This window comes from Platichthys flesus, chromosome 15, assembly GCF_949316205.1.
Source record: "Platichthys flesus chromosome 15, fPlaFle2.1, whole genome shotgun sequence".
Lineage (NCBI taxonomy): Eukaryota > Metazoa > Chordata > Actinopteri > Pleuronectiformes > Pleuronectidae > Platichthys > Platichthys flesus.
The window spans coordinates 4442870-4470099 of record NC_084959.1 but is presented as its reverse complement, the minus strand read 5'-3'; the positions used below and the strand labels follow the sequence as shown (position 1 = coordinate 4470099).

At 43.9% G+C, this 27230-nt stretch overlaps 2 protein-coding genes across 2 annotated transcripts in view; one reads left to right on the top strand and one right to left on the bottom strand.

The window, feature by feature from the left end:
• mcama (melanoma cell adhesion molecule a) overlaps positions 1 to 10302 on the top strand; it is a 40845-nt gene extending 30543 nt beyond the window's left edge. Inside the window, exons 6-16 of the mRNA XM_062407109.1 lie at positions 92 to 268; positions 934 to 1061; positions 2823 to 2967; positions 3149 to 3264; positions 3593 to 3734; positions 4147 to 4277; positions 4442 to 4589; positions 5139 to 5174; positions 7708 to 7837; positions 8502 to 8619; positions 9297 to 10302. Of these exons, the coding sequence (XP_062263093.1) occupies positions 92 to 268; positions 934 to 1061; positions 2823 to 2967; positions 3149 to 3264; positions 3593 to 3734; positions 4147 to 4277; positions 4442 to 4589; positions 5139 to 5174; positions 7708 to 7837; positions 8502 to 8619; positions 9297 to 9299 (1274 nt within the window). The 3' untranslated portion in view covers positions 9300 to 10302. The remainder of the gene's footprint in view (positions 1 to 91; positions 269 to 933; positions 1062 to 2822; positions 2968 to 3148; positions 3265 to 3592; positions 3735 to 4146; positions 4278 to 4441; positions 4590 to 5138; positions 5175 to 7707; positions 7838 to 8501; positions 8620 to 9296) is intronic.
• Positions 10303 to 12996: 2694 nt separating this feature from the next.
• On the bottom strand, positions 12997 to 26937 carry LOC133969425 (E3 ubiquitin-protein ligase CBL-like). Its single transcript, XM_062405905.1, has 15 exons — positions 26362 to 26937; positions 23412 to 23659; positions 21372 to 21518; positions 21051 to 21207; positions 20437 to 20558; positions 20194 to 20331; positions 19680 to 19767; positions 19396 to 19527; positions 19067 to 19276; positions 18850 to 18966; positions 18419 to 18708; positions 18012 to 18179; positions 17369 to 17472; positions 17087 to 17272; positions 12997 to 16935 (listed from the first exon to the last, which is right to left on the bottom strand). The coding sequence occupies exons 1-15, from the start codon at positions 26503 to 26505 to the stop codon at positions 16499 to 16501; spliced, it is 2688 nt and encodes an 895-aa protein (XP_062261889.1). The 5' UTR covers positions 26506 to 26937; the 3' UTR covers positions 12997 to 16498.
• Between the last annotated feature and the right edge of the window lie 293 nt (positions 26938 to 27230).

Below are 27230 nucleotides of genomic sequence, written 5' to 3'. Positions count from 1 at the left end.
GCAGCAGATGTGTCACAGGGTTGATTTCTGCTTTGAGCCCATTTGCAGGCTGTGGTCCACACGTGTCTTTATTGTCTTCTCCACCCTCCAGATGTAAACGTGTTGAGCCTGACCTGGGAGACCAAAGGCCTGTACTCGGTGGAGAGCACGCTGGAGTACAAGGTGGTGAAGGAGGACAGAGAAGCCCTTTTCTCCTGTGAGGTCAGCTTCTCCGTCCCGGGGGCCATCAGGACAGTGGAGTCAAACACCATCAACATCACGGTTTACTGTGAGTTCACCATCAGCCTGTTTTTATAACGATGTCATGTCGGCCCTCGTCATGGAGCTGGTTGAATGATCGATGTTTGCATCGCGTTTATTTCCGACCATAATTGTCCCAGAATGTCCGTAAAAGCTTAAAAATCCTCATTCCCATCCTCTGAAGTAGATAAAGACATGAAATGAAAACATTTGACAGTTTAATCATGTTTCTTTGCCCATAAACATGTTTTTTAAAGACCACTATAGCCAATATAGGCTGCCTCCCTCTTCCTCTGACCAGCTGAGCTTTGAAATTCCGAGTATTTCAGCGAATCACAGCTTATTTCATCACATGTCTTGAAAACGTTGACATCCTATACAATGTGCACACGTCTAATCCGGCTCTTAAAGGTACACACATGAGTACGTCACATCAGGTCTATTTAGTTTGAACTTCGTTATAACCAGTAAAGGACAGATGATTTTAATTCTGATCATCTAAAAGCATTTTAATGTTACTTCCTCTTCCATCTGCTCTGTGGGTCCATTGTTGTTTGAAGCTGTTTCTGTGTGGACATTGTGCCAAACACAGTCTGGGCTGTCAACGCTGTGGAAGTGGCCTTGTTATGTGACTTCAGCAGGCGGCTTAATTTGATTGTGTGTCTGTGTGTGTCTGCGTGTGTGTGTGTTTAGACCCTACCACCATGGTGGAGCTGTGGAAGGAGGCTCCCAGGGGCCTGGTCAAAGAGGGGGATGCTGTGGAGCTGCATTGCCAGGGCGATGGCAACCCCCCGCCGTCCTTCATTTTCAGCAGAGAACAAGTAAGAATGGACGGTCTTCTTCTCACCCTAGAAAGTCCCCCCAGAGAGAATGGGTGACACGCAGGAGACACGGAGGGAATGTTTTTGATATGCAGAGCTCACAGGGCCCCATGTAGACATGAGTGCACGAGGTCTGTGGAGGCCCTGTCAGCTCTGACCCGGCAGATCCAGGGCCAGAGCTGGGGCTCATGAGTCCGTGTCGTTCCCATGTCACACACGCAGCCATTGTACGCGGGGACAATGCAAAACAACTCAGCCTACACTGGTTTTAGAACTCTACTATAACTTTCACAACCTTGTTCCTGGTTTAATACCTTTGGGGCTTTTTCACGCTGTGTTACGACACAACATTATTACTCACTCTGCAGAATTTACTGCTGAGATCTGGAGAGTGAGTTACTCTGCAGGACGCTGCTCCAACATGTCGGGTCAGAGCTCCACGTCTGTCGGGCTCGTTACAAAGAAGAACACACAACTGCTGCACGGAGGAGGAGGGAGAGACGGATTTTATAGGAGAAAGTCTCAGTTGTCAACAGTCTTCTTCTTTCTTTTTTTACTGCTTTAACTAATAAAAACCAAACCTATCAGAAACATGAGGACTCGGAACAAACATCAGGGTGATAAGAACTATCTTAAAAAGACAGAAACATTATTTGGGGAAAAATTTAAATGGAGTCTGTAATCACGACTTACATTTCAGCCAACCACCAGGGGGCGATGGAGATGATTTGGATGAGTACAAACTGCTCCACAAGGGGAGACACAGAAGTTTAATGCTATTAATCCATATTTTTAATAAACTGTTTATCCATTTTACTAACTGCCTGTTTTGCAAAGTAGCCTCAGACTATTTCCACCTCCCTTCAGTTTCCTCTTTGATGAATTCAATCATGTACAGACTGGAAAACTACCCACTGGTGGAGGTAAATGATCCAGTACAGAGAAAATAGGAAGAAGCTCATGAGTTAGCCTCACGTCACTCTGAGCTTCTGGAACCTCCTGGTATGTGAAGACATGTTTTAGGTTTTTAGTCAGGGCAGGTGTCCTAGGTATGTGTGTGTGTGTGTGTGTGTGTGTGTGTGTGTGGGGGGGGGGGGGGGGGGGGGGCAAACACCTGTACAGTTTGACTTGGAAAAAACCCTGGAGGAAAAAACCCTGCACTTACATAAACCAACAGGTATGTAGAGATCAGGTTTTAATCACTGGTGGGTGTGACAGAGTTTTGAGTTATTATTGGACCTGAGACGAGAGGGTGATCTATTCTGAGACAGTGAAGACAACGGACGTTTATATGTCAGACGTCTAAAAATGTTCACGATGGTTCTACAAAGGGAAACAAACCATATCACAGACATCCCGTGTTTCATTCCTACTTCTAACGTAAGTGGGTTTAGATATTAGACGTTAAATATTTAGGATTTCTCCGAGTCGGACCACTTGTGGCTCTGGTCCTAATGGATTCTGGTGTAAATTGTTGCGTGTCCTGATTCCTCAGCTGCTAAACTGGTCAGTAAATGTTTCCATTGACATTAAAACCAGTAACAGGAAGAAAAAGAAAACTGGCACCAGCTTCTGACAATAAGTTTCAGAGGTCATCAGGTTTTTCTCTGCAGAGATGAAAGTAGTGAATTCATGCATAATTTGGGAAAACCATCATTTTAAACTGGAAACCAGAGCAGGATTCTCACTCTGTGTTGATGCACACGTTTTCATCACCCTCTCAACATGATCTCAGTGTGTAAACTTGCGTGTCTGTTGCAGGAGGTGGATTTCGACGTGCCGGTCCTCGGTCACGTGTTGGCCCTGGCTGCGGTGACACGGAAAGACAGCGCCCTCTACCAGTGTCGGCCTGAGCACGCTGATGGAAACGCCGAGGTCCGAGGGGAAGTGCAACTCACCGTGCACTGTGAGGAAAACACACACACAACACATTTAAATCTGACTTAGAGACATTCACAACTAAGGACACAAAAGGTTATTTAGTCAGATTTAAAGGTCTCCAGCTTCATCTGATCATTTCATTAATTCTTTTCCTGTTTCCTCTCAATTCATTCATGTGTCGTGTTTTCTGTGGGTGTCGCCTTCAGATCTGGATCCAGCTGTGGTTGTACCTAAAGAATCTGAGTTCATGATCAAGGGAGAAGATTTGACCGCGAGCTGCAACGCTCTGTCCTCCCTGAAGACCTCCACTGTCTGGTACAAGGTCCGTACATGTCAGACTCTAGCGAGGAGGATTAATGTTATTATTAATTCATATCAACACATCAGTACCTTTTTCAAAGTAGAGCAAAGTATAAAATACTTCAAACATCCTGAGACACTAAGCAAAACTCTGATATGAACATGAGTGAGGGGACGGTTTGTAGAGCAGTCTCTGATCCTCTGCTCGCAGCTGATTACACACAACACGGTTCTCTGGGGACCATGAATGTGTGTTTGTTAACTTGGTTCTTTTGATTGCTTCAAATCACTGATTGCACATGTGTGTGTTTGTTGTCTCTCTGTGTGTGTATCTGTGTGTGTGTGTGTAGGAGGGCAAACAGGTGGGTAAGGGCAACACATTGCACCTGCAGGACGCCACCTACGACACGACAGGAGAGTACAAATGTGAGGTGACCGTCCCCTCGCTGCCGGCGCTGAAGACCAGCGGCTCCGTTAACATCATCGTTCAAGGTCAGTCGCCCTCTTTTCAACCAGCTTCTCTTTAACTGTGACGTCAGCTGGACTTCTTTCAGTTTCTACATCATTGAAACACATATCCAAAACCCAAATGGTCACGAGAGTCCTCACAAGCGACTGTTTCTGTTCCCACCGGTGTGATTCCTCCTCAGTAGTTTATATTTGGATTTGAAACACCTGTGCTCGGTACTTTAAACTTCAGCCAGGTAACTGCCGGGTTTTATTTTGAAGCCTCAAATTAATAAAACCTAACAGGAAAGAGAGGGGTTCCGGGCCATGTCGAGACTTTTAATGTGAAACATCTGTGCAGGAAGTGTTCGGTTTCTCGGTCAGTAGCTCAAAATGGAGCGAGAGTGGATCTGAACTTTGTGTGTGTTTGTGTGTGTTTGTGTGTGTGTGTGTGTAGGTGGTCCTCAGCTGATCGGGGTGGAACAGGAGGTGCAGCTGGAGGAGGTGCAAGGCATGATGATCAACCTCAGCTGTGAGGCGGTGGGTCATCCACTGCCCAGCATCTCCTGGAGCATCGTCGGTAGCCAGGTAACCCATCTGAAGCCACATCTTATTTTATCTATAACAACATTAGACCTGTTCATCCTTTTCTGGGTTTACTGGCTCAGTGCTGTTCCATATATCTGATGGTATGCTACGTTGTTAATAGTGTGTTAATGTGTGGTGTGTGTGTGTGTGGTGTGTGTCTGCAGCACTGGCTCGAGACGGAGGTGGTGAACAAAGTGAAAGAGCACATGGCGAGGAGCGTGGTGTCGGTCCAAGTCACCTCGGACATCAGCGCTCAGTGCAACGCGTCCAGCGAGATGGGCACCGAGGTCAAGACCTTCAGCATCAGAGCCGGTAAGAGCCTCTCTGTCACTGTCACTGGGTGAGGGGGTCGTGGAACTGGGAGGAGATGATGGTGATCGATCAATCAGTGGTTTCGCTGTCTTGATAAAATGTGCTGAAAACATTCAAAAAGAGAGATACATGAATTTATTAGTTTCTGATATAAAGTGAAACCAGGAACCGTCTCATTCCTACCTGCATCCTTTTGCCTTGTTTAGAGGACATCGATTTAACATTTGCATGAAACAGTGTAGAAATACCTCAGTTATGTGTCGGGGCCAAGAGCTTGTTACCAATCCTGTCCGAACGTGTCAGGAGGAGCTACACAACTCGATATTCTGCAGGGAACTATGATGTAGTGTGTATGAACGAGACTATAAACATGTACAGTCAGCTCCTTCTGCCCCTCACCTCCTGAGGAACATGGGATTATGTGTAATTACTGAAGCAACTGGCAGTGATTGCAAGCGTGTCAGTGATTGCAAGCGTGTGTGTGTGTCTGTGTGTGTTTGGTGGACATGGACAACTGCCCACTTTAAGTGTTGTTCTACTTGTCCACAGTTCCCAGGACCACCACAACCGCTCCCTTCTCTCCCGGTAAGACTGCTGCCCTAACGTCTCCTGTCTCATGTTAAAAACAACAACAACACAACAACGCTCCTCTTCCGTCTTGCACGACTTCTTCTGTCTCATTCTTCACCCTCTAACTTCTGTCTGTGACAATGAAAGGTTGGACGAGCACATGCATTATGTATGACTCTCACGCGGGGACTGTGTAACAGGACTGTCTCTGGTTCGCTGGCAGATCCTCTCGATGGCCCGTGGGCGTATTAAATATTCTGTTTGATACAGAGAGCGAGAGAAAGAAAAAATCTCTACACCAGCAAAGAACACAAACATTTTCATAACACTTGGACCCTAATGCTCTGCTGGAGAAAAACACATTATTTATATATCCAACTTTGTCTTAGAGAAAGTGAAAACCCTCTAAAGTCACACAGCGTCTCACTTTTACTGACTTTTCCAGACAGTGTTGTGTTTAATTGTGGATTTTTACAAACCAGGCAAAAAAATGGGTTTATTAAACTTTCTGACTTCATCTTCTCAGTCACTTCACGATCATTAAAATCCTCACAAGCCAGCAGGGAATAATCTCCCATTGAAAAACAACTATAGACAAGAAAACGTTAAAGACAAGTGATATAGATGGAATTTAAAGTGTTTTGTTTCTGCCGTGGAATAAATATTTGCTCGCTCCCTTAATTATTACAGTTAATAGGGGCTGTATTTATACAGGAATTTCTTTTATGTGTCACATGATTGTTTTAACTAGACTAAGAAAAACATATACAGTCCCTCAGAGAAAAAGGGTTTCTACAAAACCCTTAACAAGAAGTGCAAGACGCTCTTAAATAATGAATTACATCACGGTTTCATGACACTGAACCGTTGCTGCCTCAGTTTGTCAGTTTTCATTGGTTCAGTGGAATCTGGATCATTCAGGTCAGATCAAACACAGAAAACTGTTTTATTTATCACCAGAAAAAAGTCTACAGAGGGATGTTAGAGGGTATATATATAACCAAAATGTATATGGTTTTTTATGACTGTGATAAACCGGGGCCCAGATCCCAGACTCACATCAACATCATGAAAACATTAAGAGATGGTAGAAGCTCAAAAGCTGCATTAAAGCCTGAGTGGGGGGGGGGGGGGTAGAGTCATCTCTGTGCGGTTTCACTCAGATTAATTTACTCCAGGCAGAAAGAGACATGACATCATTTTATTACATTAAAGTTCTGCAAATATACAGTATATATATGTATATACCACATATATATACATCCATCTGGTAGGTTGTCTCCAGAAGTCCTATTTGTATAATTTCATTATGGATAAAGTTCATATTCCACTGAAGTAAAACAGTGTTTCTATAGGAAGACAGTGGGTTTTTGACATGTTAATAAATCAGGTCTAAATAATACAATCACTGATTTGCTGAATTCCATTTAGCTACTTCAGTCTCAGGAACAGAACGGATCCATTGTAAATATTATGAGTAACATCTCCTCCTGCCTTCCCTGCTTAATGGAACATTAATATTAATGTACAGTAAATTTGGGGGTAGAAATAATGAGAAGTTTCTTTATTTCTTCTTTCTGTTTTTCTGTTTTACCTCTTTCAACTGACCACACAGAAGTTAATTACCCTGTCTCAGCAAATCCAAAGGTTTCATCATGTTTCGACACCAATTCTGATCTTACAGTTAAGACTTTTACTTTGTCTTGGCCAATACTTTCCTGTTATTTTTTGTTTGTTATTTGTTGTGCAGATATTTTTCACCTTTTCAGCAAAAATGTTCAATAAACTGCAGTAGCTGTAGTGTCTAAAAAGAAAAGTGATGTTTCTTGTTAATAGTGTTCGCTCTTCGAAAAGAAACTTAAACTTGTTCAAAGCCAAAGTCCAATAATTAACATATAATCTCCATGAGGTCGGTTATTAAGGCTTAAGTTCACAGATGCTAAGAGGAATAAATTAACATTCTCCTCCTCCTCTGCCTCTTAAATATAACCTCTGTCATTTCACACTTGGATAATTACACCTTATGCAGAAGATGGACCTCGTTAAATAAGCGGCTTAATGGAAGTTGTTTAAATGATTTGAACGTGAAGAACAGACTTTTTCTTTTATTCTAAAACAGTGTACGTCTGCAGTTTAGATCGTCTGGTTCCTTCAACAGACTTCAGGCAGCCACACTTTCTTTTTTATAAGCCCTTAGTGGATGAGAAACACCCTGGCTCTTTCAAACCTCACACTACACAGGCTTTGTGTCTCACGTTCAGGATCCATGCCAGGTCACGTGAGGTTGTGTTTTCCGACACTTAACAAAGCTGGTCCAGAAACACAAGGGATACTACACTCACTGTTTTAAACCCATGAACTGACTTTATGTGTAAAAGTGTGGAACTGCTCCTTTAAGTCACACAGAATCTGATTGTTGTGAGGTGAGGCAGTGAAACAGAACTTTTGTGTAAATGACTGTGAAACTGTCAAGTTTCCTTTCCACTCTGTTGCTGTGAGGTGTGGAGGGATCTAACATGTTGTGGTCTGTGTGTGTGTCTTTGTGTAGTTGACCGCAGTGGAGGGATCATTGTGGGGATCATTGTGTGTCTGCTGCTGCTCGCCATCCTCGGCAGCGTCCTGTACTTCCTCTACAAGAAGGGAAAGATCCCCTGTGGACGCTCGGGGAAGCAGGAGATGTGAGTACTGACCCTTCTGAACCTGCTCATATATATATACTACATACATAAATACATATAACTGTCTGTACTGTCTGCAGAAGTTAGGTCACATTAACTTCCTTGTGTTCCGTGTTCCCACTTCGTCTGTTTTAGTTATGCTTCCCTTCTGATTGGCTCTCGTGCTGTTTCCTCTTCACATGTCTGAGCTTCACTTTGTCTTCTGCTGCTTGAGTTTAAGTTCTGGATCCACTGAGTTTCTTTTCTCCTGCCAATCAGCCACAGAAGTTCACTATGAGATACTTGTCTGCACAATGTCTCTTTTGACTTTTTGTTGGTTCCATGTGCAAAACTGAAAACGTTCTGAAACCTTCCCAAACAAAACATGTGTGAATTAATCTTAAAAGAGAGCAGAGGCAGAAATGAGACGAGGATCATTAGACCTGATCCACAGCAGACGACTCCCTCACTCTGCTGTGGTAGAAAGGAGCAGCTGGATAATGACAATAGAGAATAAACATGTCTAAATATAAAAACCAGTACCTGGGTCCATTCAGATCACACAATGACACACAAGACCCTAACAGACGCACTTAGATCCCCCCCCCCCCCCCCCCCCCCCCCCCCCCCCCTCGAGGCTCCTCAGAACCGAGCGGGCCCGTGACGCCCTCTTGTTTCTCTGCAGAAATAACAAGGGAATCACCAAAGACGACATTGTCGTGGAGATGAAGACCAACTCGAAGACCGAGGAGACTGTCCTGCTCAAGGCCGTGAACGGAGGGAAAGGGATGCCCAATGACAAGGTAAGTGTCCGGGTGGTAGAACAGGACGTCCATTATTATACACTGTAAAAAAACAAGAGACCTGAAGGACCTGCCTCTGCCCCCTAGAGGCTGGAATAGTCACTGCTTCAAACAACAAGCATCATACAGACACTTTTATGTACTTTAGAGTTTTGAGGCCACAGAAAACAGTTAGTTAACCTCACAACACATAAGATAGTGTAGATGTTTGGTGCATGCGTGGTAACGTTGGTTAGCATCATCAGTTGTTTACCGTATGGTAAGGTATCCAGTGTTCTCTCTCTTTGTAGCGTAGCGATAATTACGCTCATGTAGTTGAAGATGAGGACTCAGAGTTCCTTTCCCGCCCAGTTTGACCCTGAAGTCCTGGCACAACGTGTCGTTGTTGACAGGTGAACTACATGTACACAAAATTAAAACTCTCTATTTGTGTAAAGAGGGAACCAAAGGTACATATAATACCATAAAGGTCAGAAAAAACTTCTGATCAGGGTCATTATTCGTGTATTTGTACATATCGGAGGCACTGGTTATGAAACAAAACTGCATTTAAGGTTTATGACATGGACGCGGGAGAGTTCGTTGATGGTGTTGTGTGTAAGTTTGTGTTGCGCTGACGTGGTTTTCCTCCTCCTCCTCCTCCTCCTCATCCTCCTCCTCCTCTTCCTCTCTTTCAGTAATGTCCCTGACGGTTCAGCTGCCTGAAGACGGCAGCATCGGAGCATAGGACGGGACGAGCGACCTGCAGGAAGACACCACCACACAGACCTGGACAACTCCCCCACCATGCTTTATTCTCAGCAGTATTCAGTAATTTTACACAGGAGCCCACCCACACACACACAGACACACACACACACACACACACACACTGATGTGCATTTTCCTTTGACTGAATGTTTCCTGTTCATTCAGCTCCTCCAGTCGTTCGCACTGGGCCGTTGTTCGGAGCCAGTGCGATGATGTCCGTGTCTCTCGATGCATCCTTTTTGTTTTTCTGTTTCTATTTCTATGAAGTGTACATATTATATATATTTTGTTATTTAAGATATTTTGGCACTCTGATTTCTTTGGTTTCATGGCAGCGTCTGGCTCGTGTGCACGTTGATCCATGTTCACGTGTCCAGGGGGATTTTGGATTTGTCTTTTTGTCTTTTTGTTTTTTTCAGCGTGTTTGATCGGATATATTAAATATTCGTGGACAAAACTTCCCAACCGCCCCCGAAAACACAGAAAATACTAAACCTCTCCTCTAGAATCAGCCGTTGTACCACTAGGGGGCGCTAAAACCCTCAGTGTCTGGCCCCTAAAAGCTGTGGATCAGACCCACTGGCGTCCTGTGAACTACTGTCAAGCCCTCGCACTGATTGTAAATACGAGTTCAGACCCGCGAGTAGAGGCTGGGACTGTCACTGAAGGTCAAGAGGTCAAAGGTCAGTGATCTGCCGTGCCTGTTTCTGAGAACGCGTCGTACACTGAAATCTCTTTCTTGTGATTTATTTCTTTGGTTTGCTTCGTGTGTTGTTTGGGCCTGAAGGAGCGTTTTCTTCACGTCATGCATGTTTGAGCTTCACGTTGCAGATACGAGTCAGAACTGGGATTTATTTCAGTTTTTGTTTCTGAGCCGATAAAGCTGTGTTTCTGCAGATTGATTAGAGGAGAGGGAAACCATAGATTGTGTCTATGAACTGAACAGGCCTAGAAGTCATTTAATTGAATATACATCTGCAGCTGCAGAAAGGAACTGGGGATTTATAAAAAAAATGTAAATCCAAAAGGTCATTTAAAAAACGCTCACAGCTGCTTTAAAGGCTGAATCTTTAAAACATCTGGATCCAAATTGGACGAGGGGAAACATCTCAAGCACAAATGGTATTTTCATCAACACACGCAGATTTGTTTTTCTGTCACAATTTCATGTTGAGAGGCAGAAACCGGCTCAGAACAATGATCCCTCCTCCCTATCTGTAGTGAAGCAGCTCAGACGTGCACCGTGTCACGCTGCCCGAGGCCCGTGTTGTGAATATGACGTACTGATCCCTCACCGTGTAGGTTGTTGTGAAAAGATTGTTTGACCTTTTCGTTGCGTTGACGTCGCCCCGAGGACTTGCAGCAGGAACAGAGTAGTGACTTGTTTTCTTGATATCATTTTTTATTTCTGTTTTCTTTGAGATGTTTTAAAGTTGTAGAAAATAATCCAGGTTCAGATCGTCCTCAGGCAAGAAGCAGAGTCCCAGGTTCCTCTGGTCGGCAGCTCTTCGTCTTCTCACACGTTCTCCGACCACACAAAGACATTTTCTGTTCGTTGTTTCTGGATTTTTTTCACCAGTGGGAAAGTACAAGTTTTTAAAAAAAGTGAACGTTGCAGTTCTTTGTTTTTGTTTTCCTCAATGTGAGTAATGTTTATGTGACCATTTGATGCTTGCGTGTTTTTATATTTTTTTGCAAGAAAATAATGCCAAATAAAAATGTTCCATTTGAAAAGAGACCAGTTTTCTGTACGTTATTATTTAATGTTTCACCCGTGTTGTTGTTTTTCAATTCTATAAAACTGTATTTATCGCTAAAGCAAATTGAGTCAGGGAAACAGATAGAGAAATGTACATCCACGTAACACAACACAATAGCACACAATAAAAGAGCTGTTCAGTTGTGTTCAGCTAAAAGTTTAATTTCTTTATTATCACACACAACTTCAACACAAGTTAATGGAAGGATGAGAACCTAATAATGTTTTTCACTTTCTTAAACATTGTTTAAAAAGACGTTTTAGACATTTTCACTCATGTTCCAGGAAACAATTCATGGATCCTGATGGAAAGAAGCAGGAGTCTGATGTCTTTTAGGGCAAATCTACATAAAACTCCACATCTAGCACATGTGGTTACTCTGGGGTTCAGAACGAGGAGCAGAAGTGATCAGGGCCTTTTCCTGTCGGGGCTCCCACACCTCAGAACAACCCCCCCCCACCCCCGAAGAGAAGCATCTGACAAACTCCTTATCCTCTTTTAAATCTTTCTTAAAGACACATGTTTATCGGTATGTTCTGATCTTAACGTCTTTTTCAATCATTTTATGTTTTATTTTTATTTTGTATAATGTGATCTTGCTTTTAAATTGTTTCCTATGGTTGCTTTTAAACAACTTGCCTTAGATTTTAACTTATAAAGCCCCTTGTAACTGTGTTTTGAAAGGTACTCTATAAATCAATACAGTAAATAAAGTTTCATATCAGATGTCAAGGGGCCTTGTTGGAGACGTGAACTTCACAGAGTCCCCACTTTATTTATTTTTCTGCAGAGGCATGAAAGAGCAGTAAGAATATAACCGCTGCCTTTTCTGCAGCCCGCGGCCTCAGAAGGATCCAGAACAACAGTGGGTTCTGAGAGAGTGTGTGTGTGTGTGTGTGTGTCTGTGTGTGTGTGCTCTGGTGTCGGCACTGCACAGTCCCACAGTGAGGAGGAGACAGGAAGCAGCTCTGCCTCCAGACCGCTGTCAGCAGCACGAGCTGGAAATGACTCCAACAGTAGCTCAGGTTTCCAGCTGGAGTCTGGAGGAGGAGGAGGAGGAGGAGGAAGGTCAGAGAACACTCAGCTCACATCTGCAATGAATTCCGTCTCCGAGCTCCGACCTGCTCACTGCAAAACAAATCAGCCTGTCCTCCTCTCACTGGGCCGAACGTGAGGGGGAAGACGACGGGTCTCCAGAGATGAAGAGTAACGTCTGAAATGTTCCACTTGTCCTCACCGTGTCTCAAACTGACCCCAGTCCATTCTGTGACTGGGTTGTGTCCTGTTGACAGCTTCCTTTCCTCGCTCCAGTCGAGGCTTAAGAACAGAGGACGTGGCCCCTTGTTTGGTCCAATGAGGCAAATTGTGACTCGTGAATATTGTCTTTACAAATAAAAATGGATATATTTTGTAGATTCCTGTTTGTATGATGAGAGAAAACTCCTAAAAATATTAAGAGACCAACACATCCTCCCTGACAGTAGAAGGTTCTCAGCATCATCAGTTATTAGACCCTCACAGATCGGGATCATTCAAGTTCGACAAGATGAAAACTGTTATTTTACAGAATTAAACTTACATTTCACATTAAGAAATGTCTATCTTCCTCATTAAAGTTCTTTATAATTAGTTGTTTTTGTAAGTTTCTGGTTAAACTGTTTAACATCAAGCCTCAACTACATTTGTGTCACTAGGGTTTGAAATATCGGCATCAGCCCCCAAAAAATCCAAATCCATCCATAATTTATTGATAAAACTTAACTACAGGAGATGAAATCCAGTGTCTACAATGTGTGTTGTTATACTTTATATCTTGAATGTAGAAATCTTTGGACTTTGTGACGTATTTAAGGACAAACCACAGATCAAATGTTAAAGAAAATACTGTTTAATTAAAAATCTTAATGGCTTAGGCATGAAAACATGGCAACACAATGAATGCTGAGGGTATTAAAAAGACAATAAATAAAATCATATTTACACAGGCAATAAAGCGATGAAGACAACTTATTCTTTAGTAGGCAAGTTCCTGTTGACAAGGCTCGTTAACGTGATTACACATCACACGTGTCATTAACGGTGGGTGTGGGGGACTCTGAGGGGGAGTGTGTGTTTGTGTGTCTGTGTGTAATTGTGTCTTCCTCGAGTGTTTCCTCACACGCAGACACTTTCATGGTCAAGAGTTGGTCCCTGTTAAGAGTTGAAACCCCGGGATCAAGCGAAGGCCTGACGACACGTCCTCTTGGTATCAGGATGAGCGGGGGATGGGGGGAGGGGGGGGGGGGGGGGCAACATGAAGCAGCAGCTCAACGCTTTGAAACACTTTGAGTTTTGGGGGCAATTAAAGCTGGAAGGTCTCCGAGGAATCACATCAAGACAGAAAACTTGAGATGGAAGATCCAACCAGCCGCAGCCTCGACTGCTGGGACGAGGACGAGCTTCACTTTGACATTTCACTGATTTTCACTCTTCATCTTCCTCAGTGGATCTTTTTCTAGAGCACGGAGCCGTCTGAAGAGATTCTAGAGACGAATATTCAACATATTTTTTTTTAGAAACAACTGTTTTAAACTAAAATCTGTCTAATAGCAGCCAGAGGAAATTGACCAGATTTCAGTGAATAAGTAACAAGAAAGTGCAGAACTGAAATTGCAGCCGCACATTTCATCCACTACATTTAAAAACTTGAGATGATTCGTTATTATGAGCTTATATTAGAATTAGTACATATTATTTCACAATTGCAATACAACTTAAATCATACTTTTATTGGCTTTAACTGGTTTTAACGAAGGTTGTTAGTTTTTGATATTTTCTTTTATCCTGCTTATTTTAGTTTTTTTTCTTGTTTTGTTCTGTGTAGCTTTATTCTTGTGAAGAACTTTAACCTTGTATAAATTTGTGCTATAGGAGTTAAAACATTTTTTTTTATTTTTACCATTATTCTTTATTGGTGAATGCAATTTTTAGCTGTCGTTTGTCCACCAGGGGGCACTGACACATTTATTATCTTTCTATCGTTCAGAATTCCGCCTAACAACTATATTAATTATTAGTTTTTGATAGTAGCTGTGGATTGAACGACATCATATGAAGAAGAATCTCCTAAAGTTTGATGTATTCTTATTAAATGGACAAAATCACTGCTGGAAAATAGCTCAGATTAAAGAGAACAAATCGTTTTTTGCTTGGAGCAGTAAATGTGGAGGAGTTTTGGTTTGGTGTTCGACAGAAGGCACAGTTACTGTACATGTTATTATAGAAACATCGTGACCATTAAAGCTCTGTGTCGGTAAAAGAGAAAAGGGAGAAACTGATCTCAGAGTTAAACAGAAGCAGAGGAAACGAGTGCGTCTTGTTTCTGCCCGTGTTCCTTAATGTGCACATTAATATGGAGCAGCCATCTTGTTCTCTTATTATAAATCTGTATTCCTCACGGATGTCGCCCTGGACTCGGATCAGACTCCCTGCCCTGATGACTCAGACTTCCTTTCATCTTCACTCTCAATGTGCCTGTGATCCTGTTGGTTGGTTAATGCTCGATCCCTCTGTAGATCAAACCCGCGCTGATGAGGCGACGCATCATGAAAGGTGGGGGTGGTGTGGCGCCTGGAGAGGAATCTAAACACCTGATCTGAGGAAAGTCACAACTTTACAGAAGGATTTTGTGTAATTCCTTCCTTCAGTTGAAGTTTCTTTGTTGGAGAGATGTGAACGACTCGGAGATGAGGCCGGATCTGACGATTCAGTCACTGAGCAGATCAGTAAATTATTCACAGGCAGCTGATGGTGAGATCTCACTACATGGTTGGACATCTCATCTGTTAAGGTTTGTCCTGTCACGAGTTTAACGAGCCGCCGAGAGACTGAAACACCGGAGCTGCACGAGAGCTTCGGGGGAAACGACGTCAGAAACCGATCGTGTAATGTGTGATTCCAGTGTTAGTCAGGTGGTGATGAGCAGGAGCATTGAACAACTGGAATGGGTAAGGGTTATTACATCATCCCTCTGTGTCCTTTCAGCATCAGATCATGTGACACTGACTTAACACCGAGTACCTGAGTCCACATGACAACACAACAGCTGGACGTGTGTGTCAGCAGGTGTGCACAAAAAAATACTTTGTCAAATTCCACAAAACCTGGTGGAACGATGGGACCTGGGCAGAGCAAGAATACATTAACTTCTGCAGCTGATCTGAACCAAGAGGCAGATCTAGGATCAGTCTGAAATTGGAGCAACTGGCATATTAAGGGGAGCTCGGTGTGAACCCTTTCAATTAGATTCTCAGTTCTGGTTCAAATACGGAAACATTAGCATGTGAGAGGAAATCGAACAGTTCGCCTTTAAAACGTCTTTTCACTCCTCAGAAAGAAACTATATGAGAATAAAATACATAAGCTTTGACTAAATAAAATCAGCCTCCAGAGAGTTACTGAGACAATGAACTTATGAAAACAATTCAGCCATTGTTAGTACCACACTCAGCACAACACGTTATGAGAGTAGTTCAACATTAAACTTGTTATTTCAATCCAGATCCGTCAGTGACTCGAGAGCTGAGAGGAGATATGGAGTCTAACAGAGAGCGAGCCACGGTGACACGTACGACACAAAGCCCTGCGACACTGCAACTGAACATTCACATTCGTTAGCATGAGCACACACACACACACACACACACACCACGGAGTTAATCACTACGACCAGAACTCGTGTCGCTACATCTTCGTACGCCACGGTTTTGCCGAGAAGCCCGTAAAGCACCAAACTGAGCGGCTGCCGGCGGAGGGACGATCCACAGAGGTGACATCAGTGTAGCTTAATGAGAGACGGCACTCGGACCGGGGGGGGGGGGGGGGGGGGGGGGACCTCAGCGAGGTACAGCAGGGGTCGAAGCTCTGCTACGGAGAGCACACGGTCAAAGGCTTTGATTCTCTGCGTATGCTGCATTCAGGTCATAACACAAACCAAGTGAAAGGTACTGTTGCCATCGCCGGCCAGAAAACGTCAATCTCAAAATGGCAAATATGAGTAAACAAGAGAAAGAAAACAATGTCTACAAGCGTCCATGTTAATTCAAATCCTACAATTTCACCCCAGAATTCCTCTCAGAGAAGCTTTACCTGCTGAAGTTTGTTAAATGGGACTTTTTATGGGTATTTCATCGAGTAAAGAGAAGCAGAAGATGTCTCTGTTCCCTCGTTCCTCTTCTGCTATGACGTGAACGCAGCATCGCTCCTCACAGAAAAGCCTTTTGGCAAGTACTTGTGGCCCTGCAGAAAAAGTGCTTGTTAAATGCTATCCATGGTAATGGCACAGAGTGAAGACAGAGACCACAGGGAGAGGACGAGTGTCCCCGGGGCGACTATGTGGCGATGTGCGTCGCCGAGGGGATGGTGACAAACTCTCGCAGGATGTTCTTGGCCGTCTCCAGGTTGTTCTGGGCGATCATCAGGGCTTTCTGGATGTCCTGGATGGAGTAGCCCTGCGACACCAGGCATTCGATCTCCCCGTTCAGCGCCAGGCTTCCAGGGCCCGCAGCCGCAGCAGCAGCTTGAGGAAGAGGAGCTGGGGGAAGAGGAGCAGGAGCGGCAGCAGCAGGAGGAGGAGGAGGAGCAGGAGCAGGAGTGGGAGGAGCAGGAGGAGGAGCGGCAGGAGGAGGGGAGTCAGAGGAGGGATCAGGGAGGTCTGGCAAAGGAGCAGGGTAATCACGGTTGATAGGCCGAGGCCGCCGGTCAGAGTTGGCTCGCCGGGGAAGGGGTTTGGGGGGGCGTTCAGGTTCCACGGCTGCGGCAAACATACCTGGAGACACACGGTGAAGAAGACGAGTCAGTGAGGAGGAGGAAGGGTGTTAATGTTAAACAGATTTTAGTTTACACGATTTACTCAAGTCAGGGGGACAATGTGCTGAGAGCATTTCCAAAATCCTTCTAGAAGAAACCTGGACACATACTTGCTTCTACAGCCCCGTCGATGCTGAGGGTGCTGAAGGCGGCTGAGGGGCCGCTCATATCGGACATGGTTCTTCTGGTCGGGGCCGGAGGGACGACCGGTCGGGGGCAGTCATACTCGTAAATTTCCTCCTCACTCGAGTCTTCCTTCTTGTCCTGAGGGACGGCTGCTGGAGGTGGAGGGTGGTCTGAAAAACACACAGCACAGTGAGGATGACCAGCCTTCATATTAGAGGCTCCATGCAGGGTCATACTGGTTAAAGGATATTTCATTGTGTTTTTACCCAGATCAGACGTCTGTGGTGTCTCACAGGATCCAGCCTGAGCCTGGATGTTAAACATGGACTCATAGACCTGAGGGTCATCAGAGTCGCTCTCAGCCGCCTCACTGCTCACACACAGAGAGAAAAACAAATCATTCAGGAAGTGTTACTATAAGTTATTCCTTATGTTTGGTCTTTACAGAAAATCTAACTGTTTAAACCGTTTTATTTCAATGCTTGTAATTGAGATTAGTATTAGATTATTGAAAATATCCCAAATATATAAAAACGTCTGTAGAGCAGTAACATTTGAAATCCACTCATCACATTTATTTCAGTGGAAGTAAAAGAGTAGATATTTAGTATTTGGAATAAAACCTTATTTAAATGGAGAACAAGAATTTTTCTCACATTCAAGCATTTCATTTCAATCTTCATCTCATTTTAGTTTCTTTCAAATTCTCCTTAAAGAAATAATTTTCTAAAAATAATGTAAGGGATGTGTTGAAGGGTTCAAAACTGGAGCAAGTCTGGACAAACAGCGCTCCCTGGTGGACATTCAAAGCACAGCTCCAGATAATTGGTACAACAGGAAATTGACAGAACTAATCATGTCAACATGGACACATAATAATCTGTGTAAACTGGGTGTTCTCCTGTTTACCTGGTGTCGTTGTGTTGGTTTGCCTGTGTCGGCGGGGGAGGCACCAGGGAGCCTGTGATGACCCAGGGTGCACCAGTGACCGGGAGAGAGGTGGGACTCATGTACTCGTTCTCCTCGCAGTCAGAGGACGACATGTCGCTGCTCAACACGACTGAAGCCGGTAGAGACCTGATCACAGACAGAAAACACAAAGCAATGAGGGATTCTATCAACTTTTCTTTTTCTTTTGTAGTTTACAAATAAGATTCATTTCAGATAAATCTGAGGACAAAACACTGATAACATTGAGGGTGAGAACACAAAAACTGTGAAGTGTGAGAAGTGAGGAAGCCATTTGTTCTTCCTCAGTTCCTGTCTCACTGTGTTACTGCCTGTTCACTACACCTCCCATCAGCGGCGCTCCATACCTGGCAGCCAGACAGTAGACGGCGTTGGTAGCCGACTGAGTTTTGCTTCCCTCTCCGCTGAGTTCTCCGCCCTGAGGCGTGGAGGACAGGGCCGACGGGGCCTTGGTTGCGGGACGTGGGACCATGTAGTTGGAGGCCCAGGCGGGCTGGTCGGGGGTCGAGGGCAGGGGTCTCCTCTGAAGTCTGGAGTCCTGAACGACCATGGAGGGGCGCTCAGGAGGGGGAGGAGGGGGCAACTCTCTCAGGGATGGAGGCAGAGGTAGAGGCTTGTCTCTGTGAGTCGCTCCCATCTGCACAGAAGACACACAGTCACACAGTAAATACACACATACCTGGAACTCTGGGAGAAGCTGGAGGTTTTGGTGAGTCAGTGGTTTAATGGTGGAGCTGCAGCACAACACACTAACACACTGACACACTAACACACCCACCTTAGCTGTGGCTCCCTGGGCCAGTGCACTGTGGGAGATGGAGGGTCTCTGCTGCAAGAGGTCCAGTCGGGGGGGTACTGGGGGCAGCTGAGACACTGGAGATGGTGGACGTTCAACCTGAGCACAGCCACACACATACCATAACAGATGCTGCATGGAACCAGAATGAGATTTGTGTTGCGCTTCCTGACATTGAGTGAGTGTGTTGTTCTCTAACCTTGGTGCAGGCCAGCCTGCTCATGACAAGGTGCTGGTCCTCCAGGCGATCGTCTTCTTCATCATCATTCCCAGCAGCCTCTGCTCTGCTGGTCACCTGGAAACCAGCGAATGAAGCCCCTCCGAGCTTCGGGTGGAAGGGGTCCACAACGATGGGCTCCGTGCCTTTAATCTCACAGCGACAGAACGGGCAGCCCTGACCCTCCGACTCCTGGTACACGACACAGGGAGACACATTTGACAGTTTAGCAAAATAAGATCTTTGTAGATATGAGACTAAAACATAAAGGATATCATTCAAACTACAAAAGGTACAGTGGACAGTCTCACCTGCCAGGCGGTCAGACAGGACGTGCACATCAGGTGCCTGCAGGGCTCGATCTTCACGTCCTTGTCGTTCTCTGCACAGATCTTACAAAGCTGGAACGTGGAGCCCATCTCACAGTACAGCTCGTACTGCTCCTGCAGGGGCGGAGGAGGAAGAGGAGGAGTCACAAGCTGTTTGTATGGAAGACGTGTTGTAGTGTAGCATGGTGGCACTAGTTTGCCAGACGTGGAACTTATGTGTAAGATGAGGCATGTGAAAGTGGTGTATGTGTGTGTGCAGGTCAAACCTGAGTAACTTTGATGTGGTCCTGAGGGGACGGTTCACACAGCCCGGTGAGGTCTGGGTTCTGTGCACGGCCATCAGGGAACAGATAGCTAGAGAAACACAGCACACACAAAAACACACAGTTCAGTATTTATTCAAACGAAGAGCTATGCTGCCATCTGCTGGTCATTCAAGAGAATAAAGGTTTCTGAATACAGACAACTCCACATTAGCTTCACGTTCTGAATTTATTGTTTAAAAAATAATTGTTTGGATCAGGAGCAAAGAAGTGTTATACTTCATAAGTGTTTTTAAAAACATATTTAACTAGAATAAACTTAATGCTTCTCTCCCCACTATGATCAATTGACAATGATAATTCTTCTCTATTCTAAATAAAAATAGATTTTCCGGAGTCATCATGGCGATGGCTTATCTTTTCTAACCTGTCCCTGGAGGCAAGTATAAACTATAACATCCTATCGCCCCAGTATATGCACGTCGGTGCTCAGACACTGGGTGGTAGTGGGACTCACAATCCTTCTCTGTATCCATCAATGAGGGCTTGGAATAGGGGTTTGTTATGGGGGATGGTCTGCAGGATGTTCCCATCAGCTGTCACGTAGCCGATAGCCCACTGGCCCAGCCGTGTGCAGCTCAGCCTGAAGATGTAACTGAAGGAAAGAACGACAACGATGTAAACAAACTGCACGCAGACAGCGCTCACATGCTAATCACATGTTTACTGCGGTTTGAGAATGTGATGCTCTTCGTCTCACCTGCCAGGTTTGTGGATGAACCGGTGCAGTCGGGCCTTGACCTCATCATACGTCAGGAAGGCCATGTAACCAGGGTGTGTGACGGCCAGACTGTTCCAGTTCCTTAAAAGAGACGACCACGGCTACAACACACAAACACAAAACTTAATTATTACATCAAGTCTCCAGGTTTATTTAACTCGACCACCATTCAGACATAAAAAGAACCTTGTCCCTCTGATCAAAGAGTGGTGGGAAGATGCTTAGAAATGCAGCAATGTGACATTCAGGATAGGTCAGGATGGCAGTGAGTTCCTCTCAGTTTGTTGAACATTTTATGTAATAACAACAAAAATATTCATGTATTTTACATTACTCCACTTGAAAAGAGCATCTGTGGCCTCCTGGACTCACTAAAAACACGAAGACCCAACCTGCACTGACAGTCTTGTGTCAATGAATGTCTTCTGTGACACATCAGCTTCTCAAATTGGAAACGTTTTATCCCTCTGACACAGCATCTTTTTTATTCTGACTCATTTATAAGTGAAAATCTTTTACCATTTACTCATAATTTACACACCAGGGTTTTTGTAGAGCTGGTTCATAGTTTAAAACACTGTTTTCAGGTTTACCTGGAAGAGCCTGGTGAAGATGTCAAACTCAAAGACGGAGATGTAGTCGTTGCAGGTGAGGTCGATGGTGGACTTCAGGGCCATGGCCTCCAGGCCCGAGCTGATTGGGTGGAACTCGTGTAGAGCCTGACGAAATGTCCTCCAGGGCACGATGGTCCTTTAGGGGTGGGAGGGGAACAGAAAGCAACAGGTTTTTACAGGAATCTAAGGTTTGAAATCCATACATCAAGAAAAAACTAAGCTTAGTACCAGTTCAAATAATAGTCCCTCCAGTTCATTTTTTCAACATTTTTTTCAACATTTGATAAAGCCGAAACTCACTTGTCCCCGAACGACCTTCTCCAAAATTCAGCAGCGTCAGCTTTGGTGATCCGGAAGTTGTCGCCCTGAAACAGGCCGTTGGGGAAGATGGCTTTCAGCTCCGCGAGCATGTGACTGAAGATCAGAGACAGCTTGGTGAGGTTTCGCCTGAGTGAGAGCAGAAGAAGAGAGAGAACACAAATTAATACATGACACAATCAGTCAACCACGAACAAATCTTCTGTCACTTTTTTTGCATGTATTTCAATATGCTGGTCAAATGGTGAATTGTTCTAAGACACACAAAAATATCTTATAGTCTTTAATGATTGTAGATTTGCAAAAATACGCCTGAATCTATTTCGCCGTTGCTGTTTTTCTTTCCGTCCAAGCAAAAAGCAGAACACATTCAAATGTGGCTGTTGTGACATCGCACACACCCTTAAAACCCAGACTGACTAAAAACAACCTAATTTGTATTTTGCAAACAGAAATGTGTGCACTTTTTTTGTATATAGAGCCGGGAAGTGAGAGTTGATGACAGGTAATCACAGGAAACACATTCAGGACGTATTAGAATGAAATATCAAAGTTGCATTCAGAATCAGACTTCTTGGGTCAGAGCGGTTTTCATGTTCGATGTTTTTGTAAAGATGGTTTCTTGTGCCGTTTCCTCTGCATAGGTCTATGAATGTTGTGACTCTTATGATAGAATCGAGTAGTTTATAGTTAGCAGTGGAAAAACTTGATACAAATCTGAGAGGAGGAAGGATGAACTTTAGCCGAGTCATACGTTTTCTCAGTAACAGAGGAAGCGGGTACGGTTGCGACAGTTAAATCGCGGCTTTATCACAGAGTTGAGTGATTTCATTTAGATCACCCAGCTGGTCAACGCTTGGAAAATGTCACGAATTGCGTTTCATTACAGTGATTGAAAGTGGAAACAACTTTTCAGAAACTTCAAAACAGCCGTGTGGTGCTTTTCACATTCGTCACAGTGCCGTGACAGAGTGTGTGTCTTTCTTTAGATCGAGTGGTCAAAGCCCAAACTTGTACAATAATTATCTCAATGGGTCACTGCCGACAGAGGAGCTGTTCACGAACTGGGCCCGAGCAACGTGAATGAGTGACTCTGACATGTGTGTAAATGATGCTTCTCATAGTCTCCTGGAAATAAAACTGTAACACAGACAGAATGGACCGAGGCCTCACACTGACTGACTTTTTTAGTTTGGAAAAGGTTTGTTTCATCCTTGTTAAAACAACAGACTGGATCCATTCAAAAGGTTTTCACTCATTTAGACAAGAAAACTAATACTATGTGCAACACTGAGGTGTAAAGACGTGTGATCCATGGTTAATTAAAGCACAAATCTTTCCACTTAAATCGTGGTGGTAGCTGCATTCAGCTACAGCTCTGCCAAGTCAGCAGGTTTTAGACAATAAGGATTTTCAGTATCAATTTAATGGATATGGCACCATCTCAAATCATGATTAGCTCACTTCACAGCTCCTTTCTTCTTCTCAATCCTCATGCATTTCCCCTACAAGGATAAATTACACTTCATCAAGACATGAGACTAGGGTCGTATTCAGACACGAGGACCAGAAAATGTCCAGACTTTGTCTTTCACATATGAAGAGCGCAGCGTGACCCAGTCGGACTGTTTTCATATTAACAGGGAAATGTCCAGAACATTCAGACAAAAGGGTGACGTGTGTGTGGAGCACGCAGGAGGAGGGACGTGATGTATGAATTCCACTGCGGAAAACAGCGTTTGCGTTTATAGAACATCAACATTGACCCTCATCTCCGAAAGCTCTTGAATCTAGTCGTCTTTCCAAGTTTACATCTACGTCTCTGTTTGGGTCCAAGTGCACCGTAGACACATTATCAATACGCCCACTCAATCGCAATGAATCTTTACGGGACATTTTCCTGTCGTATTCTCACATGGGTGCACTCGGACATTAAAGATAAGAGCTGGCAGATTAGGGTTCTCACATTCAACCCCAATTAAAACAAATCCAGACTTCAGTGCATGTTGGAGAGCAGCTTACCTGGGCTGAGAGTTCTCCTCGAACATCCTCTCCTTTGCTTCCTTAAAGAGACTCATCGTCTGCTTCGTCTTGTTGGTCAAGTTCTCCATGACCACGCGGAAATACTCGTTTTCCCCGAGGATCTCTATCTTGCCCTCGTACCGGGACAGAATGGTGCGGAGGTGCTGGTAGGTGTCCGGGAGCAGGTCCAGGATGTAGGGTGGGCTGTTCTTCAGCGCCACCTTGGGGTTCTGGCACAGACGTACCACCTGGATAAGAAACCCAATGGTCAGATGAGACTCAAACAAAATTCAAACATGAAATATGTTACGAAGTCAGTAAAATATAATGTTTATACAAAGTTATCATTGGAGAATAAATGTGTTCATAAACCTACATATTAATCTATCTTTTCTGCAAAGCTGGGGTTTGCCCTAATAATGACACTAAAACACTGAAACAATCCAAAGATAAAAGTAGCTACTAACTGGTCTTAGTGGGATAAATTCCTAAAAACAATGATCGGACAGTAACTCCTGAACTGTTACAGCTCTAAAAGGATCTCCTAAGCCTGAGGGAAGTGAAGTCTCAGGGTTAGGGTTAGAACCTGCTGACGATCAGTCAACAACGATCCAATCAGCTTATCAATAAATCTAAATAACACCTGAGAGGCTAGTTGGTGCAATTCAAAGAAATTTAAATATTAATTTAGTAGCACTGAAGAAATTGAAGTATCTTTACCATCAGTCACAAATATGAACTGAATCAAAATACACTCTTCACATCCTGATAGTTTGACAGTTTGAAAACAACTGCATTAATAAAATAAAGCTGGTTTCATGTCTAATAAAAATACTTAACAACTTGATAGTTCACTTGTTTTCATGTACGCCAAAAAACGTATGCCAGTTTGTAAAACATTAAAAGTTATTAAAAGACAATAAGTCTTATTTCAAATAAGAACTTTGTGCAGCATGTAGGAAGATTTCCTTTTCTCCTCTGCCCGTAAGTTCTGTAAAGTCTGGTCTGTTAACTTGCGTTTGACATTCTGGGTAATCATTTCATAATTTGTCAGCGTTTTCTCTAGAAGGTGAAACAGATCTGACGCCTCATGATCCGAAGCTGTTACAGCAACACGGCCGCATTCCTAAAACTCAGCAATTAACTCTGTGAATAGAACGTTTTTACTCTTAGAAACAATAACGGTCTGAGCCAAGTTGTAATAAGCAGGTCTACAGGGACAGAAGCATCAGGGGCCGTAATGTACATGCATGTATTTGACTGTGACATGAATTTGAAGATGTGTTTTAAAACATTCAGATTCCATCAACCTTGACTCAAAGTTCCTCAAACATGTCGTTGACTAAATTCTTTCACACCTGTAGACTGTGAAAGCAGACTGAATTTTAAGTTCCACTGACTATTTTTAAATGAACTTTGAGGGTATTTGACTTTCTGTTCAGGCGGTAAAAACAGGAACAAGGAGGGTTAGTGCCTTCTTTTTTCTTTTCTTTTTTTACAGCAGATGTTAATGAATAAATAGTGACAGCGACGCACTGTGTGCTTTTAATGTTTGCTTTGCTTAACAACATGACACTCGATACCAAGTAATAAAGTACTTCAGCAGCGGAGGGGAAAGAGCCGGAATATAAAAAGGTGAATTAGAAAAGGTAACAATAATAGGAATATTTGGAACATTAACATGCAAACATTGGGGAAACCTATGTGAATATAAATTTTAAAAAAGATCATCTTCTTCACTCGTGTGTATCTCATCAGACAGAACTCACAAACATTCTCCGATACCGATTCAGTCACTTCTTGATCATACGAGGAATCGTGTAACGTGGAGATATAAAAAGTTTTAAGAAGGTCAAACAGCGAAAGGGATCAGTAGGTGCGATGTGACATCGATGACACATTAATACTGTGGGTGTCAATGAGGTGGAACAGCCATGGGGTTTTTTTTGTACCGTTCAGGCGGGCGAGGTTATATCATAACACGTCTGTGATGGTGTCGCTTTTTAATCCAGGGTTCCTGAATTAATCTCCTCGTCCCTCTCTCTCTCTCCACTTTCTCCTCAGCTGCAGTTAGTGTGACACTGTACAAAATCCCCCACATGGCACACAAGCGCTCCCTCTTAATCTAATACCAAATATAGTGCGTTTTCCACTAAGTCTATTGCACAATGATAAAGAGATTAGTGCCACTGTGACCCAATTCATTATAAATTGGCTTAATCAGATCATGAATCCAGTGCGTCCGCTGTACTTTCAGTTTCTCTGGGATTCAGTTTGGCCCAAAAAGAGGGAGCTCAACAAGTCTATAAGCAAAATTAATATCAAAATGTATTTCTGTACAGATGCCACAGCTAATCTATCGATATGGGTTTTAGGAGTAGTATATAATTTTATATATATGGTCAGATTCACAGAGGGTGAAGGGAAAATGTGAATTTAAATGTCAAATATATTTCTGTGTAAATGTGTGAGAGTAAATTTAATGCAATAGGCTTTAATAGCATTGTTTCTCGTTTTAAATAAAGTCAGATTCACAGTATCTGAAGGTGAATGTATATGCCAATTATCTTTCTAAAAATATATGTGAGTAAATCTAATGCCAAAGGCTTGTAGTAGTACAGTTTCTCATTGTATATAAAGTCAGACCCACAGTTGTTGAAGGGGAAAAATGAATTTAAATGTCAAATATCTTTCTGTATGAATGTGAGAGTAAATCTAATGCAATGAGCATTAACAGCAGTGCTTGCTATTGTATATAAAATCATAACAACAGCAGGTGAAGGGGGAAATATGTGTTTAACTCATATAAAACTTTAGTTTATACCCAAACAAATGTGCCCACAATGATGCTGCTGGTAAAAAGAGGGACGTGGCAGCGGCTGCTCGCAGCTTCAGCTCCAGGATTTACGTTTAAAACGCGTATTTCCAGTCGTGACTACATGATCGATACCTTATCCATGAGCTTCCAGCACTTCTCCACCATTTTCTTGTCGACCACGGCAGGTTGGTGCGGCTGCAGCGGCTGCTGGTGGGGCTGGAAGGCGTCCTTCATCAAGCCGATGAGTCCGGCGCCCCTCCTCGGATTTCCGGCCATTAAAATCGGTCGGCGACCAGGGGGGTCAGCCCCGGGGCTGGAGGTTGACAACCGGGAGGTATCCTCGACTCGTCCTTCAAGAAAACAGCCGCGGTTGCTGCGCCTTCTCCGGGCTTAACATCGGCCACAGCTTGTCATGCAGAGTCCGTCCGGTCCGGAACAAAACGCTGTGTGTACACTGTGCTAGCTGCTAGCTAACATGCTACATCCGAGCAGCGTCTCCCACGGAGGCTCCGCGCTTCAACGAGCTGCTCAGGACATGTCCGGCATGTTCGTGGCCCGCAGTCAGCGGGCTGGTCCTGGGCGCGGTGAGTTCCACCCTCCCCCTGAGAAAGCGACCCGGCTTAAGGATGAACTCCGGGCGTTAATAAGCCGCACGGAGCGACGCGCAGCCGGGGAGAGAAGCAGCTTCAGCACCGACGGAGCAGCGGCAGCCCGGGGGAACACGGATGTCCGGCACACACTTTCAAAATAAAGGCACGGACAGTGGGCGAGTTTAACTGGGGTGAAATATGATGCAGTTGCGTGAGCAAATATTTATCTTTGACTGAGGTAACACTGACAATACTATGATGTAATGATTCATAATGATCATATCAATACTATGATATAGTCAAAAGAAAAGTATTCTCAAGAAGAATTACCTCTTTTGAGTTACTGCATCATGATAAATACACAAAACAATGAATACATAAATATATTATTGAATGCATCAAAATTATGTT